General features: G+C 43.7%; 1 protein-coding gene across 3 annotated transcripts in view; it reads left to right on the forward strand.

Moving 5' to 3' along the window:
- Positions 1-515: 515 nt before the first annotated feature.
- LGR4 (leucine rich repeat containing G protein-coupled receptor 4) overlaps positions 516-17,954 on the forward strand; it is an 88,046-nt gene continuing 70,607 nt past the window's right edge. For all 3 annotated transcript variants that reach the window (XM_074918078.1, XM_074918077.1, XM_074918079.1), the window contains exon 1: positions 516-1,009. In XM_074918078.1, coding sequence (XP_074774179.1) covers positions 825-1,009 — 185 coding nt within the window. In that variant the 5' untranslated portion in view covers positions 516-824. The remainder of the gene's footprint in view (positions 1,010-17,954) is intronic.

Raw genomic sequence — 17,954 nt, forward strand, 5'->3', positions numbered from 1 at the left:
GCCCGTCGGGGTTCGGGAGTCGGCAGCCGTTCGTACCGGGGCGAGGGGTATGCGGGTGTGGGAGCGGCCGCGGGTGGCGGCGCTGCTCTGGGCCGCAGGCCCCTCCGCTCCTGCCGAGCCGCTCCCGGGAGCGCCCCGACGGGCACCGGGCGGGGGCGGGGGGGGCCGGGGAGAGCCCCCGGGGGCGCGGCGGGAGCGCGGGGAGGGGGCGGAGCCCGCCGCCGCTAAGCCCCGCCCCCCCGTTCCCGTTGGCTGCGGCCGAGCTCCTCTTTGCATCTGCCCCGCCCCCGCGCTCTCTTCGCGCCAATAGGGGCGCGGGGGCGGCCGCCTCATTAGCATACGCGCCTCGGCGCCGGGCGCAGAGCGGCGGCCGCGGCTCGCAGCGAGCGAGGGCCGGGAGGGGCGGGCGGGCGCCCAGGGCAGCCCCGCCGCAGGCAGCCCCGCAGCAGCAGCCGCAGGGCCCGGGGCGCACGGGCCGCCGGCGCGCTCCCCGGGGACCGGCAGCGGCGCGGGCCGGCCGGCCATGGCCGCCCCCGCGCGGTACCTGCTGGGCTGAGATGAGCGGCGGCGGCCACGGGCGCTGCGGGCGTTGGATGGGGCGGGCGGGCGGCGGAGGGCTGGCTTCCCGGGCGCGCCTCTGAGGCAGCCCCAGGGCCGCGCCGCGCCGGCCGGAGGCGCCTTTTTATTTTGTTGCCGTTGTTGGTATTTTTTTTTCCGCCTGCCCGCGAAGTAAAGGGGGGGGGCCGCGGTTCGAGACGCGGAGAGCGGCAGGCCGAGCCGAGCCGGGCCGGGCCGGGCCGGGGGAGGCTGCCCGGCGGTCGGCGATGCGGTGCCTCGCTCTGCTCGGCCTCGTCGCCTGGGGCCTGGGGAGCTGGGCCGGGCCCAGCGGCGGGGCGTCCCCCCCGCCCTGCCCGGCCTCCTGCAGCTGCGACGGCGACCGCGGCGTGGACTGCTCCGGGCGGGGGCTGGCGGCCGTGCCCCCGGGACTCAGCGCCTTCACGCACGCCCTGTGAGTCGGGGCGGGGGGCGGGCAGGTAGCTGCGGGAGGGGGGGGGGGGGGGGGGCGGGTGCTTTGTCCCCCTTTATTCCAGAAAAAATCCCCGAGAATGGCGTGTTTACGTGTTTGTTGTCGGTGCTGCGGGTGTAACGCGCCCGGCCCGCGGGGGGCGGCCTGTGGGCAGCGGCGGGGCCCGCACGCAGGGCCCGGCCCCGCTGGGGCAGGTGAGGGCGGCGGGGGCCCGAGGCGGCGGCACCTGGCCCCGGGCACCGCCCCGCTCCTCGGAGCCCCGCGCGGGGGGCCGGCGTGTTCCCCAGGGCTCCGGCGGGCGGAGGTGAGCCGGCCCGGCAGAGCTCCCCGAGACCCCGAAGATGTAAAAGGCCGGGAGGGGCAGCGGAGCGCGGCGGGGGGGAGCTGCTCGGCTCCTGGGGGAGATCCCGGTGGGGTTTGGGGGGGCCGGGTCGGTCCTGGTGCCGTCCTGAGGCGGGGGGGTGACTGCTGCCGGCACACGAGTGTCTCTACGCGATATCCTCGCCCCCCCCCCCCCCAAGCGCCTTTCTCTTCAGTTTTCTCCAGAAACCAGTTCCCAGGCTGGCCGATCTTCTCCCAAAAGTCAAAGCAGTTTCAGTCCGCAGCATACGTAAATCCGATTAAATAAGGATGCCCTCGCTTTTGCAACATTTCTCGGTACGGGGTACGCAGCTGAACCTTACAAAAAAACCCAGCGTAAACAAGCCTCAGGAGCTTTGTCAAGTTTTGTTTGTGGATGGAGAAAAATACAAATTTTCAAAACGCTTTCTCTGGTATCCTACGGTGATGTTGTAGAGCAGGCACAAACTGGTGCATCTTGTGTTCAGTTTGGGTAACTTTAATAATAAAATTTTAATTGAAGAATGAACACTCTGGTCTGTAGAGACATGACCGAAGATGGATTTGCAGCTTTCAATATGGTAGTTTTGCTAATCCACAAACCTGTTAAGTTTCACAATAAAACCTGTCAGTCTTGCCCCGCTTCTCAGCAAAGATTTCACAGGCTGGAGCGAGGTCTTGTATGGGCCAGTGGTCAGGTCTGCTATTACTGAAGCTTCGCTGCGTTTACAACATAGAACACAGAGCGCACTGCTGCAAATTACGGCGCGTGGTTTCAGATCGGTCCCGAACTGCTGCCTTGTCAAAATACAGTAGTGGTGTAGTGCCTTTGAAAATGTCACTTTTTTTTTTCCCCGCTTTGTTTGCCTATGCTCATTTAACATGCAAAGGGAGTCTAATTCTTAGTTTTGTTTACTGAGCAGGTCTCTAGTTTCTCCTACCTGTTTGGATTATTTTTTTCTTTTAATTGTTTAGGCTGGGTGGAGAAAGATTACCGGGCCTTTTGCTTGTGTAGTGCTTGATGAATGGCAAAAGTTGCAGGTCTCGGTTACCTGCACTTAAACATTTTGGTTTTGTGTTCATACAGTGTTAGTGGGAGCTGACTTTGTGGTGGTTTTTCTGTGGCAGAAACGATGTTTTGTGAGTGTTTGGGGTAGGGAGTCAGGAGCTGCCATCGCGAAGCCTTGAACTCGCTTGTAAACTGTCTTCTCTTTGCTCCACGGATAGAACAGGGAAGTTACCCAATTTCATAAAGTACTTGAAGCCAATCTAGTAAAAGCTGCATTTAAACGTGAGGTTTTATGGCTTCAGCATTGTCTGGCTGTCTTGTAAAATGGGCTTGGTACACCCCTGCATGTCTGCAACATGGCATTCGTTGTCTAATGAGTACAGGTCGTCAGAGCCAACACCCATTAGAGATAAGGTTGCCAAAGAGTTTCAGTCTGTAAGTTCCTCCTTACTGTGCAGGTAAATTTCCAGAGGCCGACTCAACGCTTAGGACAAAAGTGAGAGGAGACCTGCATGCACTTCAGCATGTTTTGGGAGGAGTTTATGTCGCTGCTGGTTTTGTGTTCTTCAGACTTGAGTAGAAACTTCTTAGCTATCTTGTTCTGTGGCAGTAAGGGATATTCTTGGTCCCCATTTGTGTTCAGTTCCTGCTTCTTTATTTACAGAAGGGGAAGAAAATGGGTGATTTCTTGGCACTTACGAGCTTGAATAGTCTCTGTTGTAGCGAGGCCGCTGGAATTTTAGGGTATGTAGAAAAATTTTGTAGGCAATAGAAAACTCGTTTCTGACATGCTTGGGCTGTGGTGATACATAGTTTTGCCAGAGAATTGAGCTGGCTTGTGTGGAGTTTAAAAAAAAAAAAAAAATCACACCCCCTAGCTGACATGTTTGTGTGATGGCAAAGCGTCTTAGCTACATGAAGAAGAAGAAAGCTTTTCTGTGCTTCATCTCAGGCAGCATAGATGCCAGGAAATCCCCTTAGCATTGCCACGGGGCTTTTTTTGATTATAGCAGCAGAGAGTCCATAGTGTAGAGATGGCTGAAAGAGTGTTACAGGTGATGTTCTTCAATGCTAAAGCAAAGTTGTGCCTACATTTTGGCTTTGGCCAGGAGGGAGCAACTGAAGAAAAGTTGATCACAATTCACCCAAGTTGACAGTGAATGAGTTTTAAGGCAATTGAGAACTGTGGAAGGGGATTGGTATTTAATTTTTACTCCGTTTTCCTGCAGCGTTAATTTCTTTGCATTAATTGTAATCATTTAGCATAACTTCCAAGGAGTATTTTTAAAATAATTCGGCCATGTTTCTTGGGCTGCTACAAATGGTCAGGCAGTGATTTCTGTAGAGCCTCAAAAGTGTATCGTTTCAGAGATTGGTCTTCTCTTTCCTTGTATCTGTTTGTTCAGCTCTTGACTGATCCGCTGCTCATTCCTTGCTTACTGTGGTGGTTAGAAAGCTCCTCCAAACACAGCAGAATTTTTTTGTGGAACACGCTTTGAATGCTCCACCACGTTCACACCTGGCTAAACGTGTTACAGCTGTAACACTGGGGTGCAGGGAGAGAAGGTCTGGGGTCAGGGCAGGGGGGTTACAGGGTCACTGAAGTTCGGTGTGGTCATGTGAGGGTAGTTGCATCAGACCGAGCAGCTTGGAAGGACAGAGTATCTACTTAATACTTTTGAGTCATCAGTGTGCTTTGAGAGATGGAATTTGAATAAAGGCGAGTCCATCGTCCCAACCACAGTCATCTTGGTGAAGAGATCTTTGGGAGATATGTAAGTGCTGGCAAAGAAAGAGGTGGCAGCACTAGATCTAGACTCTCTGAGGGGCTGGAGGGGAGAGAATGGGATGGATGGGAAGGAGCTCAGAGGGAGTCAGAAGGACATGACCAGAGATAATTACTTGATACTTTTACTGTAGGCGGCCATTTGTTCCGTATAATTTAGGTAGGTGTTTATGTAACTCTTAATTACCAGCTGCCTGTTTTTCTGTTTATGAAGATTGTGATTTTGCTTTGTTGCAAAATAACTGTTGTCTAGCAAGTTGAGATGCCTATGCAAGAATGTGAAAATGTTTGGGTTTTTTAATCAATGGAGTACGCTCCTGGTCTTTGCTATGATACTGCACGTGCCATGTGCTAGAAAACATCCATGTTAGTGGAAGAAAGTTATGGCAGGGCATATTTGTACTTGTGTTTCTCGTGGGTGTCAGTTTGAGAACTCAAATTCCAGTTTCAGGGATTTAATACTTGTGTGAGTCTTGTGCAGATAATTCTAGACAATGGCTTTGTAGACATCTTACATGGGCCTGGCTGATTTAGGGGTTTGCCTGACAACCATGAGGAATGTAGTCCCTTCTCAGTGCCTGCTACTATATTTTGGGCGCTTGCAATACAAAACCAGTGCAGGTAATTTTCCTTCTAGTGCTTCTTGCTTGTGTTTTCAGGGAATGGCAAGGTCCCTTGCTTTAATTTTACTTTCAGTTGTGAAAGGAGGCCTTGAGAGTCCGGGCTGCCCTAGAGGATAGACCTTCAGGATGAAATGCTCATCTTGGTCTTTTGTTTTTTATTACTCATTTAACCTATTACTGGCTGTCCTTGTGTGCTGTGTTATGCACTGGCTTTGTAAGATCAAGATGTGGCAGTTGAGAAGGATCCTTTCCTTGGTTCATACCACAGGTTGCTTCAGCAGTTGCAGAGTTGATTATCTTTTCAGTATGTGGACTGTCTGGAAGTACCTACACTACCTCATGTTTGAGTTACATAAATGGAGCAGAATGTCTATAAATGGTAAAATGATATGGTTCTGTTTGGTTTCAGCAGAGCTTGCACATTTTTTGTCTTTTCATCTGGCACTTTTATTTTTTGTAGAATGGTGGTGAAACGCAGTAGGTAGATGTGAGGTGTCTTCTTGTAATACGTCTGGTACAAGCACACAGATATTTAGCATCCTGCTATGGTCAGATAAGCACACTAAGGACCTGGCTGAGGCTTTGTGAATGCTGTCTAGCAGAGTTATTATGGTGAAAAGTAAAGATGTCCAGACATGACCTTGAGTCTGGAAAATGTAGCATAATTGCAGTCCTCCTGAGATAGAAAAGCCTTATCTAATTAGAGGTTTGAAGGTTTTACAGTTACACCATTTAGTTTTTCACTTGCCTATACCACATGCTGGTGATGTGATGGCAAGCAATAAAAGGCTTATTCTGTCTTTTTGAAAGCATGCTTTCCATACTTCTTTTGGGAAGACATGGTCATGTCATTTTAAGATGAATATTCCTATTAGTGGGCAGAAATGGTGTTATGTTTGTATGGGCCTGTGAAATCCCACGGGCAGGAGGGGGTCTTGAGTTTGCTGGTGCAGCATCCAGCGCCTGGCGACTGGGCCAGAGCCCAGTGGCTCCAGTGACAGTCTCTCCAGCAGATTTCACCCAAGGATTGGACTCGTTATGATTCATTTTAAACTGGCTGATTTGTCTGTTGGGCTTGTAAAAAAAAAAAAAAAAAAAAGCTCTTAGGTAGTGCATAGAAAAGTGAAACTGTTGTTTCAAAGTTTTAAGTATTTGTTACTCTTCTTATGTTCTCTATTGGCAGCAAATTTGGTGTTTTCCTCTTCTCCTTTTATTCCTCCCCCCCAGAAAACCCAGTGCCCTGCCATAGCATGTAATTTGTCAGGTATCTGGCATTTATTTTGTATCAGCAATATGTCATTTCTTGTTTGATGCTTAGTGGCAGAGGCTTGTAAGTGTGACTTTGGGAAATAAATACTTCTGCAGCGTGAAAAAAAGTTGGACTTTAGTGTAAGCAAGTTTATGCTAGTAAATAATTACCTTTTCAGTTCTTGAGAGGAATTTACTAGTAACTATCTGCTTGAGATGGAAAATATAGAAGCTGTAATATAAGGCCTGCAAAACAAAACAAAACCCAAAGAAACCTCCTCCGCAAGGATCTTTATTTGTTTTGTATTCTACATCTAAGCCAGCAATTTTTGCAGAACACAAGCTCTTATTTACCCAGAGAAAATTACTGGCCTAGATTTCAGAAGGGCTGAGCACCCGTATCTCTCGTTTTAGAGAGCGTGGTGGCTGTGGGGCTCCGTGAGCAGCTCTGAATGTCAGAGACCCTCCTCTCCCTTCCCTCTTCTGGCCACCCTTGGGCTTTTCCTAAAAGCTTGTTCCTAAAGATGGTCCTCTTGTTGGGAATGGGCAGGAGCTGCTGCTGATGTTTATGTTCTGGAGGATTTGCCAACAACTCAGGTTTGCCTGCTCCTTGTTTTGCAAACAAGCAAGGGAGTGAAGTGGATGGGGCTGGTTAGCTTCTGCATGGCCACATGGGACTTCATGGCCAGCAGTTATTCTATTAAAGGGATGAATGTTTCAGGCAGCAGCAGCACTGTGCTGCCAAGTTGTGGTTTTGGGATTCTTTACGGAAGGAGCAGAAAAGTCAAAAATAGCTTGAGGAAGAATTAGAGAGATCTGTATGATCCTAGAAATAGGAGACAGAGGTGGGAGAGGGTATATAAGAGAGGATAAGAAGCCAGGCTTCTTTGAAGAAACCTGTAAATTGAGGCAACAGAGATTTAAATGTGAGACCTTTGCTAACAGAGAGGTCAACAGCATTTCATGGGTTAGAGGTCCCTGGCCAACTTGCCATCTGCTGCAGTGGTCACCTAGGATTTTGCTACAGGGAAATGCTCTGCCATAGTTTTTCATACCTGTCTTTCAGGTATCACTGCAGTTTTCTGATAAGATGTTCTCAAACTTTGGTCTGAAAGATTTCTGGTCATGTGATGTTGGTTCCTAATGTTCTCCCACCGCCAGCTTGCCCCACTCAACCCTTTTGGAGATGTGGAGGCAGCAGTTGGTATTTCCTTTGCTGATGGACGGGCCCCCGGTTCAGTTGATGTAGGATTGCACGCAGCGATGGGAGTCACAGTGCCTCTCTCAGAGGAGAGGAAGATCTTGGTGTTACTATATAAATACCATCCTCGCTATAAACATGTTTGAATGCCTTTGCTCAGAATCAGATTTTTTCACTTTTGTTTTCCAAATAAAGCTGGTATGTCCTAATTGGAAGCATCTAGCATTAGATGTATGGGTGCCTGGAAAGCGTAATGAAATCATGCAGAAATGGCATGTGATCTACCTGGCAAAACAGTTGACCTTTTTGCCTTTTTTTTTTTTTTTTAAGTGCTGAGTAACTGCAGCTGTCAGTGAGTTTCACTGAAGTCGCAAGTTTCCAATATTTTCAAATCATATGTCATTTATTTTAAAATACATAGCTGAAATAGCAGAATGCATTTTATTTTACTGTTGAATAGTTTAACTGTTACAGGATTGTGACAAGGTCAGAACTTTCCACTTCCCAGAAACATGTAATTGTTGCTGAAAGATTATGGGAAATCTGTATTTCAGCTTCACCCTGAATTTGAGAGCACATTCTGCATACAGCCAGTCAACTTACATTATTAACAGTATAAATCTTTCACAAAACAACAGATAGGACTGTAGTGATCTCAAAAATAACAGTTTAAAGCAGGTGTCTAGAAACTGTTGTTGAATTTGAATATATAACAGGTAGCTGATGGCATTATATGTAATGTCAGTCAATATGATAACATTTTAAAAAATGCAGATGGTTATTTTTGAACAGGTGATAGCGATATATATTCCTTGATGGTCTGGGGTCTGATGTCTGTGAGGGATGTGTTTGATTTTGGAAGCAAGAATATCAGTCACTTCATGAAATTTTGTTAGCCACGTTTTTCTGGTGTTTTTTTTTTATATTTGCTGTTAATACTTACTGAGTTCTAGGGAAGTCATAATTTTCTTAGGTGGCCTGTTTCAGTCATACACAGTGTTTTGGAATTAGTAAACTTTGTTGGCTAAGATTTGGACATTACTTTTTTAAACCTATTAAAAAGCATATTATTCAATATATCTTGTTTAATTTGTGGTCTTTTCAAAGGAAGAACAGTCTTCATAGCATGGCAGAAATAAAAAATAATTCCTTGGCATTCCTGTGTATGCTTTTTGCATTTCTATTTGATAAATATAATTCAGTAAGGAAACCTGTAAAGTAAATGAGCATGTGGAAGGTAAGAGCAATACATTTTTTCATTATTGAAAAAGGTTTCTCATGATTCTCCAGTGATAGTTTTAAATGTCAGATGTTTGTTGGTATAACATGAGATAACTCTGTTACCTGTTGGTTATTCAGACAACGGTTGGTGATTTTTTTGGTTATTCAGACAACGGTTGGTGATTTTTTTGGTTATTCAGACAACGGTTGGTGATTTTTTTGGTTATTCAGACAACGGTTGGTGATTTTTTTGGTTATTCAGACAACGGTTGGTGATTTTTTTGGTTATTCAGACAACGGTTGGTGATTTTTGACAACTCAGTTTCAGGATTTTGGCACAGTGAAGCTATAATTGAAGTAATTTTTGAGCATGATTTTTTTTTTTTGTATTTTTTGATCTGAAGTTAAGAAGATATTATCTTCAGAGGTAAGAAGACTATTACAAAGCTTAAGAACTCTATCACTTTTTAAAAAAATATAGTAACTTTATTCCTGTAAGCTTTGCATTAAAAATGCAGGAGAAACCTCAAACCATCGCTGTGGTCTGGAAGAAGGAATAGAAGTTATGCAGAAGATGCTGTCTTTGGGGCAGGAAAAAGAATGATTTTTTTTTTTTTTTCCTCTCCCCAGAAAGCAAGTACTAATTCTTTATCTTGAAGAAAAAATGAAGAAAAATCCAGTCAGGGGAAGTTAAGAGCACTCTGAAGAGCACCCTGAGCAGTCAGGCCCTCAGAGTTAACAGCTGTCTTTGCAACTCTCAGTTGAGCATTTTCTTACTAAAATGTAAAGACTTTTTTTTTCAAAAAAAAGTGGTGTGCCTCCTCCTCTCTGTCCCCAACCAATCCTGGAGGAATGCTAGGTCTTGCAAGGTCTTTTTTCACCCTGAAATTTGTGAGCAAATGTGTACCATTTAAAAGTCCAAACACAATTAGCAATGAATCATAAATGGATGTGCAATTTCAGAGGTATGCAGGGGAGGCCTAAACCTGTTTAATTTAGCTTAATAATGCTGCAAATGCAGTTGTGTATTTTATAACCTTGTTCTGTGAAAATGTGTTTTTGTTTGGGAGTTTTCCCATTACCTTCTTGACATCTGCATGGTTACAGATGAATAGCTTGACCCAGTGCCCCAACGGGGAGAGCGGCGTGGCTGTGCTTTCAATAGGCATGTCACTGACAAAGGAAACATATGGAATATTTCATTCCCGTCTTTGCAAGCAGTGTACGGGGCTCTAAGGGCAGAGGGCTGGAGGCTTCAAACTTCGTGGTAGATCGGTAAGCTAGCCACAAGGTTTGCTGTGAGCCGTCAAAATGCTCTTGCCGAAGGCATCGTTCTTTGTGTGGCCCTGTGTTTTGCTGTGGGACCAGAACCCCAGATGTAGAGCAAAACCATTTTGGCATTGCGTTATTACTAATGTGACCATGCAGTAGAGTTCACTGTGGTTGTGCTTCGTTCTTCTCGATATAGGGTACTAAGCAAGGCTTTTTCTCAACCGTTTGGGCACTGTGGCGGTTGGTGCTTGGTGTTCAGTAGGTGTGGAAGATGTGAGCACAGATGTAAGGGTCCCATTGGAACGTGCCTTGGGGTCTGTCTCTCCCCCTATGCACATTACTTCCCCTTTCAGAGCACAAAATAGGACCAACTGTTTCCTGGCATCCAAAAAGGACACTGCAGCGTGTTAGCTTGTAAAGTCAGAGTTTGTTTTTCTTGTACTTGCAACCTCAAAGCCCTAGCAGGAAAGCGGGGATGGTTTGGTGCTGTTGCAGCACACCTTGGAGGAGAAGATGGTGTGAGTCAGGAGAGGAACCTTGCTGCTCTATGTCTGATAAAAGGTCATGGTGGTGTCTAGCTTCAGTCCTTTCTTTGTTACTAAAATTTCATGTAAGGGGTGTCCTGTCTGTCCTTTTAAAAATTCGGTTACATATGTTTTTAAAAAGAATTCTTACTTCAGAAGTTTCCTTGCTGTTTTTCTAAATGCTGATCCGGAACAGTAGTAGATATAGTTGGTTCATCTGGAAAAGTGAAGAGACTCTGAAGCCTGTGACTTTGGTGTGCAGGCCTCTCTCTTTGGGGCAGCAGAGGTCTTTCAGTGTGAAACCTGCCTGGTGTTACTTGGCAAAACTGGTGGATCTGGCCTCCGCTTAATTGTTGCGTGTAGAAGCTGTGAAGGAGCCGTTTTCTTTTTCAGGTGCTATGGTTGAAAGCCCTAGACGTGTGTCGGGTTTTTAACGAAGGGGAACCTTGCCCAGACTAGGAAACATGCTTGTAGTGCTCTCAGCAGTTCTCTGAGCTGCTCCTGCAGATTAGGAGCCCTTGAACCTACTGAACGAAGCCCCATGATGTTTGGAAGACTGATGTCTTTAGGTCCAGACTTACGTGTTCTCCAAAGGAGTTTTGCAAAGCCGCTGCCAGCAGCAATCTACAAACTTCCTTGTTCATCTCTCTAGTTACAGTTTTGCTGAAGTGGCTGCTGTCATGGGGCACTAAATGCTCACCCTTCTGTGCTTCCTCTGGATGTCTCCTTGATATCTTGGTGGTCTTCATGGAATTAAGAAGGAAAAGCTGAGCTAGGAAAAGAAAAGGATGTGGTCCTGTGTAAGAAGCCCTACTCTGAGAATGTAGTTGCTGGTGGTTTGGACGTGGACAGGCTTCTGCCTTTTGGTACTTCTTTTAACTGCTGTTGGTTTTAACACTTTAAAAAAAAAAAAAAAAGTAAAAAAAAAAAAAAAAGTATGTGCTAATATTGACCAAACTGTTAATATTTTACAGAACTAGTGTGAGCCTTGCTAGGTGTAGAAAATCCATGTCTTTTCCAAGGGCAAATCTTCTGGCTCTGTGCTAAGTGTTTAGTGGAGGCATTAAATCTCTTCAACATTCAGGTCAATTAATCATGTATTTAAAATTGACTTGCTCTTGCTTGACATCTCCTCTTCAGAAATTTCAACTAGTTTGTTTACGTGTTGGTTTTTTTAACTTGCTTCCTGCAAAGACAGGTCTCTAGCTTCCAGACCAAAACAGTACGGTATCTTGATGTTTAGGAGTTTTAAGCAGGGGTTTTATTTGTTTTGAGGATAATAAACGGCAGTCATTTATTATTTCAGCAGAAGCCTCTGCAATTGTGCAAGGCCAGTTTTTCCTCCTTAAAAAACTTTTTCAACTCTCCTAAGTAATTGTGGTGGCAAAAAAAATCTACAACATGTTCAGGAGAAGGCTATTGTTTAAACAATAATATATCAGAAATCCTGCTTAAGTGTAGGACTGCTTGTACCGTCATTGTCTCTTCACTCGCGTAAGATAAATTTTTTTTCCCTAATAACTAACTGTGCTGATGGGAGAAATTCTGTAACATACATCAGAGTGATGTGTATTTCCAAATACCCCAGATATTTTATCTTGCCAAATATATTTCCCATTTTCTTCAGGCAAAGTGCATCACCTGGTCTCAGCTGATTCAGTGCCATCAGGAATAGAGAATAATGGAGTAATAAACATAAAAAAATATTCCCTCTTAATGCCATTTTTCAGTGAACTGAGCTCAGCGAATTTGGTGTTGGGTCTGATTTTTTTTTTTTTTTTTTTATTTACTATAAAAGAGTCAGATTGATATTGTAGGCCACTTGGCTGTGCAAATTGCTCTGCACACCAGTTTGTCCTTTGCATCTTCAGTGGGAATAGACAGCTCCCGTTTCATCTCTGTCCTGTGAGTGCCGGGCAGGAGACAAGGCTCGGGGCTTGCTCCTCATTTGCAGGGTGTATGGAGCTGCTGAGGCCCTTCGGGCTTTTCTGTGTGGGGGATTTGGGAGGGCTGGGGGAGCTTTGTACAATTTGATCCTTGACTTCTTGCTGTCTTAATGTCTGTGCCAGACTAACAATTTTTTGCCCATGTAAGCAAATGCTTCAAGCCATAAGGGATGACCTGATGTGCAAGTAATCCCCAAGTTGGGAAACTCTGCCATACTGTGGCAGTATGAAATCTTCCTCCGTGAACTTCAGTTGTGCTAGAGGAGAATGTGTAGCTAGAAATGCCCCGCAGTATGGAAGGGCAATGGTTTAGTTCACGTGCTTTGTTTGCTGGTGATTGCGAGGTGTGTATTTGACTGCTTGGGACTTGGACGTGGTGCCTGCTTGGCCAGAATACACGTACTGCCATAGGTTCCCATTGCCCTTCTGGTTTGGGGCTGTTTTATAGAATACCGTGCAAATTGGCAAACATTTATGTATGTCTCTGTTTTGCTATGTCTGATAAAACCAATGTTACACTCACTGCAGTGCCCCCATTTGTTGAGAGTACGGCGGGACCTTAGATCTTTTTTTTTTCTGCGATCTTGGAGGAGTAAGTATTAGTCATGGCAAAAATGGGTATGGAGTCACATGCGTGGAGCTGGATCTATTGAATGGCTAAACACGCAACAGGTACTATTCTGAACTTTAGCTCGCTTTTTAAAATAAGGGCTTTTTTCCTGCCCTGTTTGTGTATTGCAGCATTCAGGACTGAGAGCATCCCTGCAGTTATTCCTGTTTGAGTACTTTACTTCAACAGGCACTAGTTGAATGGGGCTGTTTCACTCATAGCTCCTATGTGACCAGTCCCTGTTTGGCTTTTCACACCTTAGAGGTACTGGGGAAACTGAGGAGTCTACACAGTTTTTATGATATATGTACATTTTTCAAAAGAACCCACTCCTTTCAAAAGACGATACATTAGTTTCATTGCGCTGTTACAGAGAAAAAGTAGTACGGAGTGCCTACAATCACTTGTCCCATGTGCTAAGTAAGTTTTAATTGTTGGTGCCCTTCTTAAACTACTGTGTCAAATTGAAAAGTAGCTTCCGATTTTAAGAGAACAGGTGAATCACAGTGTGAATCAACAGTGAAGTTATTTGTATGTATGACCATTTTTTCAGTATTACAGAAGCCCTTTGCATCTCTGATTTAAAGAAAGAAAAACCATTGAGTAATAGCACCCTGCTTCAGGATTTGAGCCCTGCCCGTATGTTTTCATTGCAGTTCAAGCCTTACGTTTGACAGTGGGAAGGTTCCCTGCCCAGACACCGTTTTGTTTAGCTCTGTGGTACATCGGTGGAGATCTGTTGGTATGTAGAGATACCCAGCTTTGAAAGTTAATCCAAGGGCTTTGCTAGAAGGGCTGAGAGACAAGATGCAAAGTTTTAAAGTTTGGTGAAGGAGTCAGGAAGGTTCTCGCAGCAGAACAGTGCTAGCAGATGCTTCTTTTGAGGCTGATAGCAGATCTCTTAACAATTTGTAGCTGCTAAATTATTGGGAAAGCCTTAAAGTCTAAGTTACACATTTTGCTTCTCTCCTTTCGGAGCTCAAACACACAAGCATGGCCTTAAATGGGATTGCCTCTTAACCTGTCATTATGAAGTAGTCTCTTTTTGGTTTAGATCTCCCTGAAGTGCCGAGGATGTTAGAAATACAGAGTATTGCTCTGTGTTGGCTTTATATATTTTAAAAGCAGTTAGCACATAGTATATTTTCAGAGAATATATGCAGATGATCCAAGAAGCTTCAGCAAATAACGACCAAGAGTGTGTGTGATTAAAACCACAACTGACCCTTATTCTGCTGCCATCTTGTCAGCCACAACAGTGCATTGCTGATGTCTTAGAAAGGCTCTTTTCCCCAGATAGGCAACTCAGAAGGAGGAGATTCTGTTACAGCTTTTCTTCACCAGCTTTTCAGGGTTGTGCAAATGACTTTCATTAAGTTTTCACACAATAGCCCAAGGCTTTTGAGAAAGGACTAGACTAGAAACTCATCACACTTATTCCCATATGCTGCATTCATTTAGACAAGGCAGTTTCCAAAACACTGTGGCAGTCGAAGTACAAGAGGCATTTTAAGCATTGAAAATCTTGGTCATATTTTAACCATTTTTAACTGTTAAAAAGATATTATCTGCAGAGAGATTAATGAGCAATAAGTAAACTATGCTGGATCCAGGCTTGCAGAATGCAGTTAAACTGCTTTAGGTTTCAGCACACTCATTTAATTACTGGGTTACTGAACGTTTTCTCTGCTGGGGGGGTGTGCGTTTGTGTAGGGGAAACATGTACATTTATACAAAGAACTGTGAATGAAGTTTGGGGATATTGCCTTGGTGTTGCCTAAACAATCCCGCTTTAGATTACCGCCTGCCTTAATTTCCTTTCAAGAAGATTGTAGATACGTCCTGCTATCGCTTACACTCGATTACTTCAGTGTTCACTTCCCCTATGTGATTTAACATGCACAAGCTTAATTATTCTTTTCTGGCCTAGGGAGAGATTTCCTTCCAATAATTACCTTCACTGCCCTTTACCCTTCTGCACATTAGTTTGTTTGGAGAAACGTAGCTGCTCAGTAAGCAACTCCAAACAAGGCAGTGCCTGGAGCTGTCTTGGAAACATAATTTATACCTTTTACATAGCATATTAAGCTTCAGTTTGCTGAAACTCAACTACTAGATGTACTGAATTAGCAAGCGTGAAACATTTCTTCCTGAACTAAAGGCCGCACGAGTTAGGCAGAAAAGCACCAGTTTACACTGGTAAATTTACACTGCACTGTAGTGGGGCGATACAGGTAAAAAGGACATTTAAGTTAGCAGATAACATCCATTAATTCAACTGTTTCGTTCTACTAGCAGCTGTTGTTTAGTCATACACTATTTAAATGTCAAAAGGGAATGACTCCTTACGAGATAAATGTGATGCAATGCTGCCAGACTGATTGCTCCTATGATAGCAAAGAATTACATAGTTAATTTTGTGAAAATTTCTCAAGATTATATCCTTTTGATTGCTCCTCATGCTGTCCTTTGTATTATGTAGTATGGGGGAAAGAAAAGAGAATACAAGTAGTAAAGACCCAAGAGGAAGAAAGTGCATAAATTCTTTGTTAAAACCTTTTTTATTTTAAGTTGATGGTAGTCAGAGGAGATATGACTGATCATTTCTTGGAATGCCTGGTACAGAATTAGTTCTAAAAGCTTTGTCTTCTGCAACTTACATTAACGTGTGTGCTATACAAAATGCAATCTGATCTGTCAAAGGGATGAGGATGCTTCCTTCTCTACCATGTTTACTGTAAATAGTCCTTACATTATTATAACTATTTTGTGGTAATTATAATGAAAAGTAGCAAAAGGTTCCATTTGAACCTCTGAATATTTTGTGCGCTTATTAAGATGGAATAATTATTTAACTCTACTATTAATTACAGAGTAAGTAAATATATTTGTAAAATCGACTGTCGTCATGTATGTGAAAAATTCAAACTTTTGAACATGACAAAGCTATATATTTTTTTAATTACACTGCTTTCTTCATCATATCCTGATGTTTGTTTAAATACAGATAAAAAGTGAACATGTTTCTCACCTTTTATTTTAAGGTAGTCTCTTAAAGCTCTAATCTCTCTTCTGTTGTGGGATTACTTGTCCCTCAACTAAAAGCTAAAATAAATTACATCTGCTTTATACTTTTCAGATTTGGTAGCAAATATAAGATGTGGTGGCATTTACTGTGGGATCTGACACCATAATTGCAGAGCACTACTTCATTTCTGGTAGCTTAAATATTGATGTTAATACATGTGTTTTTATTAAAAATGAAGAGAATGAAAGGTTTGCCAGTTTTTATGAAACCCTTTTTACCCTCTCAACTTTCAGTGGGTTAATTTTTTTTTTTAATAGTATCTTCACAGTTTTGCTGGTGATGTGTTCATGGTAGTAAACGATGAAATTGTTAATGGGGAAAACAGGGTGTTGGTAGCACTAAGGTGTCCATGTTAGGGGCAGGTTTTGAGCTGCATGGCAAGTTTTACTGGTCCCAGTTTACTGATTCAGTAAAACCCATAGTCTTTCAAGGCAGAAGAAACCGGACTTCTTTTGAAACAAGGGAGAACAAGAAAAACCAGATCTTTTTATTAATGGAGTTTGGGAGGGGTATTCTTTGTCCACCTTGCATCCATTATAGTTGTCTTCACTGCAACATAGGTTTATACATCAAAAAGGCATTCACATTGAGCAGTGGCCTTTAGGTAAGAGCTAGAGTGTATTTCCTTGCCTGGATAGCTGTGATAAAGTAAAAATGTGCCCATATTTGTTGTGTGGAGATCGATGAGGAGACAAGGGTTCACAAGCCCAATTTTCTTCTTGGAGTTCTTCTGTAAAATGCATATTGCCTGCCAGACGTATGTGCTATTTCTGTTTACAAGCAGGCTAGGAGTACAGGTGGATCACTTGATTGCCTGTTGTGGGTCAATTGCTTTTCTATCACACACACGTTAGATGTGTTTATATGAAAAATTGATCCTATGTACATGATTAAACTTGACAAGCCTTAATCTCTGTTGCTAAGAGCGTGGGCTGGATAGTTAATGTGGTAGGTCTTTGTTTTTCATGTAAATACTTGCTATGTTCTGTTTGCATTAAGTATGCTGTTTTTTTCTTGACAGTTTAGTGATTAAAATCTACTCAGTTTTAAATAGGTGTAGTCATGTAAATACTGGGAACAGAGTTCATTTGGAGAGAGAACTTAACCTTTTCAAGAAAAGTACTAGTAATAAGTGCTTCTTTGACCTCTTTATAAAGGCAAGCAATGGCTATCAGTTTTGGCTGAAGGTTTCTTTGAAAGATTTAATCTGCGTGTACACATTTTCCTTAAAAAATTGGAGAATGTGCTCATTTTTTATTGGTTTATATTCTTGGGTCAGCAATGGTAAGCATTACTATTTTTATTCATGTTAGGGCAGAATCCATAAGTCCAGAGCTGTACTACTAAATTTGGGTAACACATCTATCCAGTTTGGGATGCAATCGGGAGGCAAGAAAGTCATCCTGGCAAGTGGCTCGGTTGTTCAGACAGTTTTTTGGTGGGATTGTTTGGCTTTTTGGTGGATTTTTTTTTTTGGTTGGTTGTTTTTTTTAAAGACAATAGCACTTTAGGTACTGAGATCCCCCTGTCCTGGACACTGAGCCCGACAACCAGTGCGAGGCAAGCCTTACCCTTCACGTGTTCTACTTGGAGCTGTGTCTGGGGCTTTGGGGGATGTGAGAGGAGCTGGGTCTTGTGTTGGTTTTTTCTTTTTACATTATATTGCAGTTTTATCGGAGCCTTGTAAGATTTTTATCAGCACAATATGAATTTGGGTTGTAGCTGATGTGTTGGATGCACTTAGGATGACATTTCATGCTCGTTTTCTGAATTTAAATTATTTATCTTCCTGTTCGGTGCTGTAGAGAAGTCTCTCCAGTTACCCACTGCTGTGGTAAATAATCACAGAAATTTGTCAATAATGTAAGGGAACTTGAGAGCAAACTCATGCTTGATCGATGTTGAAGCTCTGTCAAGGTCAGTGATACGACATGTTCTGATAAAGGCTTGTGAACGGGCTTCCTAAAACATCTGCTTGAAGTTAGGCCTTCAAAACACAGTCATGCAGATGTTGTTTTTTTTTTTTTAACCCCTTTATATTTTAGTACAGTTACATCATA

Source organism: Athene noctua, chromosome 14 (genome assembly GCF_965140245.1).
Source record: "Athene noctua chromosome 14, bAthNoc1.hap1.1, whole genome shotgun sequence".
Lineage (NCBI taxonomy): Eukaryota > Metazoa > Chordata > Aves > Strigiformes > Strigidae > Athene > Athene noctua.